Genomic DNA, 9,517 nt, shown 5'->3' on the forward strand with positions numbered 1-9,517 from the left:
CTGTTAGGCGGAGATCAGGTGACTGACGTGGTTGATGAAGAATATCCCCGTTTTTGCTTTCAGGAATGGCTGAGTTGCTTTTGTGGTGTCCTTCGGGTCATTATCTGTTTGCACTGTGAAGTGATTAGGTTTGTGGCATTTGAGTGAAAAGTATAGTGCTGTACACTTCTATCAATAAACACTAGTGACCCTTTACCATTGGCAACCATACATGCCCATGCTATAACATTACCTCCACATATTTTACAGATGATGTGGTATGCTTAGGATAATGATTTGTTTCCATGCTTCTCTCTTCTCATTATTCTGGCACAAGTTAATCTTGAGTTTATCTGTCCAAAGATACTTTTTCTAGAACTGTGCAGGTTCTTTTAGGTATTTTCTTATCTGACCTTCTTGTTTTTGAGTATAACCAGTGGTTTCCACCGTGCTGTAAACTCTCTGTATTTACATTCATGAAGGTGTTTCTAAACTCTGGACCCTGTCAATGATATGCTTACCTCTTCTTGACTTGGTTAGATGCTGTAAAGTTGTTTTTCCTTACAAATGGAAACGATTCTGTCATCATGTATTTTAGTTTTATGTTCTTCTGTTTTTTTCTTTGTTTTTTTTTAGATAGTGCAGTACTGTGAGTAAACAGAAAAGATGGGAGAGAGTGGAAGGAGTTAGACACAGAAAATGTTCTGGCATGGACTTAAAAACAGGCCTCTGCAGTACCCTTGGGTACTTGGCTACCAGCATCCACTTCAATTGTCTCCTGTGATCTTTCAGGCATCTCATTGTTTTTAAGAACAGATCAGATTGTTGATTTGGCCTCTCTTAAATTTTTTGCTGTCTCTATGAGAGGATTATTTTTCATTTTCAGCCTAATGACGGCCTTCCTCACTTAGATTGGCATCTCATTAGACCTTATATTTAAAATCTAAACCATTTTCACCATTTTAAATTAACGCCAGATCTTTTGTCTACTTCATTTGTCACAAAATAACAAATGAACAGGCCTCACCTGGCCACAAAACTGCTAGCAGTTACCTTTGAGCCTCTTAAAATGGAAGACTGTGTATAAAAATGGCTGTAATTTATAAACAGTTAATACTAAACTTTTTGTTAAACTTTTGTGAATTAAAGCCAAAAGTCTCCACTTCAATCATATCTTGATTGTGTCGTGTAAAATCCACTGTGATGGTGTAAAAAAAAAAACCTACAGCAGTTGTCTCTTTTTCTAACAAAGTATGGATTTCCTGTAACTTTAGCAGCTTTGATCTGGTTGTGCTGACACATGTTCTCTAACAATGCTTCCGATTTAGGAATGCTCGTTTTGCTGAGTTGACAGTTAGAGGGAGGTGCTTATATCAGTCTTGTGACTTTATTTTGAAACCTTTGCTCCATAACCTGTAAAGGTGGAAATAAAAGACACAAATGCAGTGCTAAGGACCACCATTATCTATCTGACTTACGGTTATTGAGATTGAATCTTTTAGATCATGAGAAAAGAAACTGACAGCACGGAGAATCAGGTAGGTCTGAATTAGTGTTGTGGATGTGACAGAGTTTCTTAATTGTCAAGAAGAAAGATCTTTTAGGAGTCACGTGTTTTCCTTAAACTGTGGCACAACTTTGAAAATAACTGTGTTTGTACTAAGCATGAAACCATTCTCTGTTGGATTTTCCTATCCTGGTTCGTGTGATGTTAGTCATTCTACTTCCTCTATCTGCCAATATAATCCTTCCCTTTTTCACAACACAGTGCATTCCATTCAGTCTTTCAGTCTCTGTCCTGCCTTCTCCATGCAGCAGGTCATCAGTGTCTGGGTACGGGACCCACGGATGCAAAAGAATGACTTCTGGCATGCCTACATAGACTATGAAATTTGTTTACATGTAAGTAAAATGCTTAAGACAGTTGGTCGAATCGTTATTCTTTCATTTAGGGCATTTTTACTGTGATATGTGTGTGACACTGGGGTGTCCTGTTTTAGACCGACAGTGTGTGCTTCACCAAGAAGATCTCACAAGTGAGAAGGAGATACAGTGAGTTTGTATGGCTCAGGCGAAAACTGCAGGCAAATTCGATGCTAATGTAAGTTCATCCACTGAGATTTGAATTTAAAGTTTACTTACTCATAGTTAAAGTAGTGGGCTCAGTTGTTCCTGACATTTTGTTGTTCTTGTTGTTGATTTTCCAGGGTACATGTACCAGGGCTGCCCCCTAAAAACCCTTTCTTCAGTCTTAATAACGCTCAGCAGATCACTGATCGAATGAAAGGGCTCCAGAAATTTTTGGAACAGTACGTGAGAACCCAAAGATCAATGCATTTATGAACTTTGACCTAGTCAAACAAAAACTGGAGTACAAACACGGGACCACATGACTGACTCTTTCTAAAGGTAATACCGGGCGAAGTTTTAAAGTGTTTATTTTTCCCAAATTTTTTTCAGAGTCCTTCAGAACCCTCTGCTGCTGTCCGACAGCTGCCTTCACCTTTTCCTACAGTCACAGCTTAGCGTGCCTATGATAGAGGCCTGCGCTGCTGGAAGGACGCACTACTCTGTGGTTCAGGCTGTGCAACGCTGCGGCCTCCGGAGATTCCACTCAGAAGAGGATCTGCACAATAACCTCAAAATTTCCTGTGACTGTGACTCAGATAGGTAAAAAAAAAGATCTGATCTCACCGCATGAGTAAAACTGAAAGTCTTTAGAAGTCAGTTTCACTCTACCTAATTCACTAAATTGTCTTTTTTTTTTCCAGCTCCGAGGGTAGGGATCCAGAACACAAGATTAAAGATTTGGAAGCTTCTTCTCTTGATCTCATTGAAACAAGCCAGGAGGAAGAGCTGAGCTGCTTATCTCGTTCTACATGAAAGCATCATCTTCATACTGCTGACAGAATGTGGGAGTCTCTGCACCCATACAATGTTTTGGATGAGCGAAGGAAAAAGCTATTACCGTAAACCTGTTACTGCACTTAACATGTCTCGTCTTAATTATTTCATTTATTTAAAAAAATGTCACAGCTTCTTGTGTTCTTGATGAGACGTTTTAGTTTGAAATTTGCACAGTAAATAATAATAAAAAATTACCTCTTGTATATTACATATCTATTATCTATCTACATTTATATCTATCTACATATCTACCTGCACGTTCTCAGATTGTCTGAATAAATACAAAGTTGTACCAACAATTTGCCTGAAGATGGCAGTGTTGTAACAGCAATGCGTTTGTATAATCTTTGCTTCATAAACATTGCTTGAATTTTGGTCATTGAGACTGAAACTGGTCAGATATGAGTGCAGTGAAAGCCTTTTGTTCTCCTCTCTGTGCTTCACTCCCAATCAAGGGAAGGGTGTGGAAAGCTTGTCATCTGGTGGCCACCGCAGTGCTTAGCAGTATGACATGTGTAATAGGGTCTCTGCAGAGTTTTTAGACAGCCCCCTTGTCAGGTGTGTGGCTGGTAGGAGGTCCTGTGGGATCCCAATGGACTTGCTCCTGTCTGAGAGGGCTATCGGGTAGACAGGCTACATTGCTCCCTGCTGAACAAAATGCCAGCTGCAATGACAAGACACCCTTTCTACCTGTCTCCTTTGCTTTTGTTAGTCTGAGCTCACCTACTGCAGTCACATCTCAGCGTGTCTGTTCGTGTGTGTTTAGTAAACACACACGCCTGCTCTCACAGTGAACACCACCGTGCTTTTTTTTTTTTTATTGCAGATGTAATAACGAGTAAAGAGAGTGGACAAACTGACATATCTGCAAAACTCATTAGATGAAGTGTTTTGCTTACTTTGGTTTTTTCCTCTGCAGCAGCTGGGTGAGATTTATTGTGAATTCAGAGGGTGGAAGAGATAGTAGGCTTATGTTAGAAAGAACAGAGCAGTGACGTCATCTTAAACACACTGAGATGAACAGCCGCCGACCGAGCTGCCACGGGAAGGTGGGACACATTTCTGAAAGATGCGCATCCAGTAGATATGTATTCATTTGCATCTACTATAGTGAAATATATGTATGTGCAACCATTACCAATGCTTGACGTGTAGTCAGCAGTATTTTGCACCTTCGGACAAAGGTGTAGGTGTTCAAGTGCAAACATATGAATGTTTTTCACTATTTCCACTTAATAAATTTTGAAAAATGTTTGTCTTGTCTTCCTGCAAATAGCTTGCAAAGAAGCTATTTAAACAGGAACTGTTCAGTCTAATGATATCTGACTTTCCAATATTGTTGCATGTCACCCTGACAGACTTTTAAGAAGCCTATGTAAAATGCTACACTGTATCATGTCAGTGTTTGAAGGAATTCTTGAAGTTAAAGATGCAACATTTTGGGTATTGTGTGGGTATTTTAAAAATAAACTTCAGTCATTCAGAATTAAATTACTTTGTCTGTTAAAAAAAGAAAAGAAAAGCTGTCATGTAAATTTTAATTAATTAAAACATTTTAGACTCATCAGTTTCATAATATTAATGAAACCAATGAAGGATGTATCACAGCCCTTGAGATGCTAGTGTAAGAGATGCCAAAAATGTAAAAGGGAAGAAGTAATCTTGGGGAGCTTTGGAGTTGCAGGTTGCACAATGAACTAAGTTCCCTTTGCAGAGCTTTGTGACTGCAAACTCCTTTTTGTCACTAGCAGTCTTGTGGATTGAAATGTTTCCATTTGCTAGTTTCAATTTGACCCGTCCTGCAGTATTGACCCATCATTTGATGGTTCAGTACTCCGATCCACTGGCCGTTAACCTTGAGCCTACCCTGCCGCTGCAGTTCTGCTACCATGACAACAAGGAGACATTTAAACCCATCAGATCAATTGCTAGTGGCTCCCTGCTCCATGTTGTGTGACCCCCAGTGTGGTCAGCTGGAGTGAAAACAGCGGGACAATAAATGAAGAAGAAGTAGAAGATGAAATTTCACTCTCCCTGGGCAAATACCCTCACTGTGCGTAATCTAATTAGTATGCTTATTGTTTGACACATAAAGTAGTCGAAGACCAAATAAATGAAAATGGCCCCTCTGGGAGAGACCCATCTGCCTCAGACCAAGTCAGCATGTCTTTCTGCCACAACAGCTCAAATAAACCACATCTAATGTCTATGATCACATGCTTGACTTGCTATTACATCTGATTTGTAATTAACACCGCATCAGAATAAGCAAAAGTAAACATTTTATCTTTTGGAATTAACCAAACTGTCAAACATGTGACAATATGAAATCCCAATCAGGGTATGTCTACAAAGCCAAAAACAAATGGAAGAAATGAGGGAGATATGCTCCAGTGGAGGCAAATTACAGATAAATCAGAGCCTGCTCATGCATTTTAAGTGCCACATTATACAGAATCCATTAGTAGCAATAGGAGCTCAGCACCATTTGAGATATTAAATCTCTGTGACTGCAACTCCGTTGAACCAGGATGAGTCGATATCAGAGAAAGCCAGCTGCACTGCCAGTGGACAGGGGCTGATGCCTAAACAAAACGATACCATGAATATACATTATTGGTGATATGACAACAGCACACGCAGGCGATACGGCGTGTTTTTCCACTATAGGCAGATCTTGGAGCTGGGGATTTACTGAAGCGTTAATAAGAAACTGAACATTTTTCAAGGTCTCTTACATTTCATGCCAGTACTGAGTGCTGATTTACTGTGGGCCACAAAGCTTCCACAACCTGACAGCCAAAACAGGATTTTTACATCTGTCCTTGCAGCTGTGTGTGCCTCTGTCCTTCTATGTGTGTGTGTGTGTGTCTGTGCATGTGCACATTCAAAAGCCAAACCTACCCTCAGTTTGACCAAAAAGCAAAAACAAAAAGGAAAAAAAAATCTTCAGGGTTGAAACATTTTTCTGTGTCACTCAAATGTCACAGATGAAAATGAGATGACACAAGCCATCCATCAAATTCTGCAGCCTTACCTTTTCTGAGTTCTGTATAGCTAAACCTGCTATTTCCCCTGCAAATGGTGTCGCCTGTTGATGTGTAGATGTAGCAATTACAGGGAACCGACGTGATCACTGTACCAAGGCATGCACCAGCTTCCCATCCCCTAGAATCAGAGCTGATCAGCATGAAACTAGCTCCTCTGCCTTGAGCGCATCGGCTTGAGGGAGGGAAAAAAAGATGAGATCATTGCTGGGTAATTTCCTCAAATAATATGGTGTGTAAAATTAGATGTGTTTCCTTTGGTTTGTGCATCTTAAAAACAGATGTATGACAAGGAGGGACTTTGTCTTAAAAGAGCAAATGTGTTTGATCATATATAATCACAAATGTTCATTAATCAATGAAATAATCCCTTCGTTTTATAGAAAGGAACATATGCCTGCAGGTTGTACAAACAGGGGTCTTTATTCTTTTGGCATCTATTGTTTTTTTAATGTTAGCATAGCATGAGAATATAGCGCTTTTTGAGAACCTCAAAGCGCTGTACAATTCCACTATTCATTCACTCTCACATTCACACACTGGTGGAAGGGCATTGTTCCCCTGGTGGGGCCTTCCTGTGTGGAGTTTGCATGTTCTCCCTGCGCCTACATAGGTGTCCTCCCTCGGTGCAAAAACATGCATCTTAGATTAACTGCTAAATCTAAATTTGATAACATTTTTTATAAAGTATGCATGAATCCATATTAAAATAAAATGCTTTGACTGAGTTTTCTAAATTGTTAACTTTGACTTAGAATTAGGTAAAAAAAAAATGAATAGATGATAATTTAGTAGGTAACTCCTTAAATTGAAATGACAAGAAACTAAATATTTTTAGTCTTTTTTTTTTTTTTTTCTTTTTTTATTACAGTTCATAGTCGTGTAAACTTGTGATCATTTCATTGGCATAGGAACAGGTTGTTTTGTACTGTTTCCCATACAAACAGCCTCCAAAGCCACCAGCTGCAGGTTTGCTGTGTTATTGGAAGTACAAATTCTTTAAACTGCAAAAAATATAGAAGCCGCCATTGCGTGCAATAGGTCGGCAGCCTTATGAAATTTCCCCTTGTGGGACTAATAAAGGTATATCAAATCAAATCAAATCAAAAGTCCTTGTGTAATGATTGTTAGTACATAGGTTGACCAATAGCTCAACCGATAGATGAAGACAGAAAGAGAGGGAGATGTGTAGTACATTTTTGCATGCATTCGCATCTTGGCACAGGGGAACAGAGCCTTTTGTGTGTCACAAGATCATGTGTAAATAGCAAACCCTCCAGACGAAATGTCTTGTTAGGGATGAGGTATGAGTAGAGGGGGAGCTCTTTGGTCAGACCCATTTCAGGGAACAGAGAAACTGCCAGTGGTGGCAGTGAGAAGACGACATAGGGTGGAGAAAGAAGGGGGAAAAACGGAGGGGTAGAGGGCACCATCTCTCGGGGCCTCTGAGCTTCACTGGCAGTGTGTGTAAATCAGCAGGCAGCTCACGGCTGCAATGAGGTAGAAAATAAAAAAAACATAAAAATGTCCAAGTGAAATAAGAGGCAAGGAGAAATCTTTTATGATGAGCCTAAATTCTCCTTACTCTGCAGTAGATCCACTGACCGGCTCAGCTTGTCTTCTTCAGACACCGTCCATCATCCCAATATCTGCATATAGCCACAAATTACTCAAATTACCCCACCTGCTACTCATGTAATACATATGTAATGAGTATCCTAAATTTGAATGATTATTATTCATGGTACCCTTAATAGACCTATGTCAAATTCATTAATATGCACGTAAAATGATATGGACTGTCACACCAGGAAGTCTGAAGTTGTGCAGACGTGGTTAACACACATAAAGTCTTACTTAAAAGTTACCAACACTCTGGATGTTAAATATACACCGCCACTGGAGCGTGGATGCTTGTTCTTGACCTTTGGGAGCAGTATATGCAAACAATGTAATGACACAGTGTCATAGCTCTACTGTCTAGCTTTGTGAAGTTAGAACTTCTGGCCCTCTTCAGCAGGATGGTTTTGGGGGCATCATGTGACCTGTAGGTGGAAGCTATGGAGAGGACATTGAATTAATTGAAAGTACATTACCATATTTAAGTTGTTTATCGTGCCGGCTGGTTAGCTCAGTTGCCTCACAGCAGATAGGTCATGCACCTGTAGACATTCTCCTTGTAGTGCATGGGTTTTCCTCATAATGTGGATATGAGGATGAATGGCACCATAACATTTTATCTCATTGCCTCTTTATTTTCCTCTATATAATACGTACTGTATTATAAATAGGATGAGAAGAGAAGAATACAAAAAATATAAAGCAGTAAAACTGAATAACTTAAAATGTCTGAATCAATCAATCTGAATGTGAATCTTACCGCAGTGTTCTTACTTATGAAGATGTGGTCTTGTCACAGTGTAATGATGAATACCTCTGTGTGTACTTTGGGCACTAAATGAGTTCAGGTTAGCTTGGCAGGACCCGAGCCTGGATACATGCCAAAGCTGACACTAAATGGGAGTGATGGCAACAATCTGCTATCCAGTGCCTCAGTTAGCTCAGCAAGCTCTTGTAATTCAAACCTCACGCCTTCACTTCCACTGCTGGAGGGCTGTCTTGAAAACTGCTGCTATATAAAGACCTGACACTGAGATGGGACCTCAACTTAAAGGTGGGGTCATTACAACCAGGGGCATCTAACTCAGGGCAGTAAAAGAGGAGCTGGCAAGAGATGGGGGGTGATTCTTTTACGCAGCACTGAGAGGCAGACAGCTGCAGTGTATGTGGGTGAAAGGGGTACACAGGGCTGTAATTACAGTTAGAACATCGCTTGCATCTCTGACCTCCTTTGATTACAAACTATCCTCCCAAACCATCCCGGGTCATTACTCACCTCGCTAACTAGTATAGTAAATCAGCAGCAGAGCACTGACCTGATATTAGAGCCACAACAAGAGAGTAAACAGGGCTGGGCTATGGAGGCTGCAGCATTATAAATAATCTATGAAGAGATGGAGCAGGAGCGAGGTGTGGGAGATGTTTATAGCAGGTGGACAAACACCTGTCACTTTGATAAGCCTGATTTATTTTGAGTGACATGTCAGCACATAGCTCTAACCTGCCTGACAGCCTGGACTCCACACCCTTGAAACACGAACTGCTTGAAACGTTGATGTATACAGTAAATGAGAGGGCTGACAATCATCGCCACACCATTAACAGCTTCATTAGTGTAAACACCAGCTTAGATGTGATGGTGCTAATCATAGTATCAAGTAGGGGGTTGATGGTGAGGTTTTTGAGGCCAGGAAATGTGACTTTCGGACGTTGGAGCCACATCTGTCACCCGCTCCAGAAATATACAAGTCCTCTTTCGACATCGCTGTCTGCAGCACCCAGAAGGCTATTAACGCGAAGAGAGAGCAGACACCTATAACATGTGAGAAAAGTGGGCGTGGTGCTTCTAATAAATGACCTGTCTAGACCTATATTTAGTGCCCCACCGCTAACCCTGTTCTGCAGCTCATAACATTAGATGGTAGATATCAAAAAACCACTAAAATAAATTTTTAAAAAATCGA

The 9,517-nt window shown here is 40.4% G+C and overlaps 1 protein-coding gene across 3 annotated transcripts; it reads left to right on the forward strand.

Moving 5' to 3' along the window:
- The first annotated feature begins 1,283 nt into the window (after positions 1–1,283).
- Positions 1,284–4,334, forward strand: snx10b (sorting nexin 10b). 3 transcript variants are annotated; one of them, XM_086312022.1, is made up of 6 exons: positions 1,284–1,517; positions 1,798–1,881; positions 1,980–2,080; positions 2,187–2,288; positions 2,440–2,649; positions 2,751–4,334. In XM_086312022.1, exons 1-6 carry the CDS (start codon positions 1,485–1,487, stop codon positions 2,860–2,862), a joined length of 642 nt encoding a protein of 213 aa, XP_086168148.1. In that variant the 5' UTR covers positions 1,284–1,484; the 3' UTR covers positions 2,863–4,334. The 3 variants fall into 3 exon arrangements, with proteins under 3 accessions (XP_086168148.1, XP_086168147.1, XP_086168146.1); XM_086312021.1 differs by having other exon boundaries at positions 1,287–1,517; positions 1,795–1,881; XM_086312020.1 differs by lacking the exon at positions 1,284–1,517 and having other exon boundaries at positions 1,588–1,881.
- The last annotated feature ends 5,183 nt before the right edge of the window (positions 4,335–9,517 follow it).

This window comes from Aulonocara sp. 'chitande type north' Nkhata Bay, linkage group LG11 (assembly GCF_057382095.1).
Source record: "Aulonocara sp. 'chitande type north' Nkhata Bay isolate Kocher_YH1m ecotype deep benthic linkage group LG11, A_spYH_male_GT1.1, whole genome shotgun sequence".
NCBI lineage: Eukaryota > Metazoa > Chordata > Actinopteri > Cichliformes > Cichlidae > Aulonocara > Aulonocara sp. 'chitande type north' Nkhata Bay.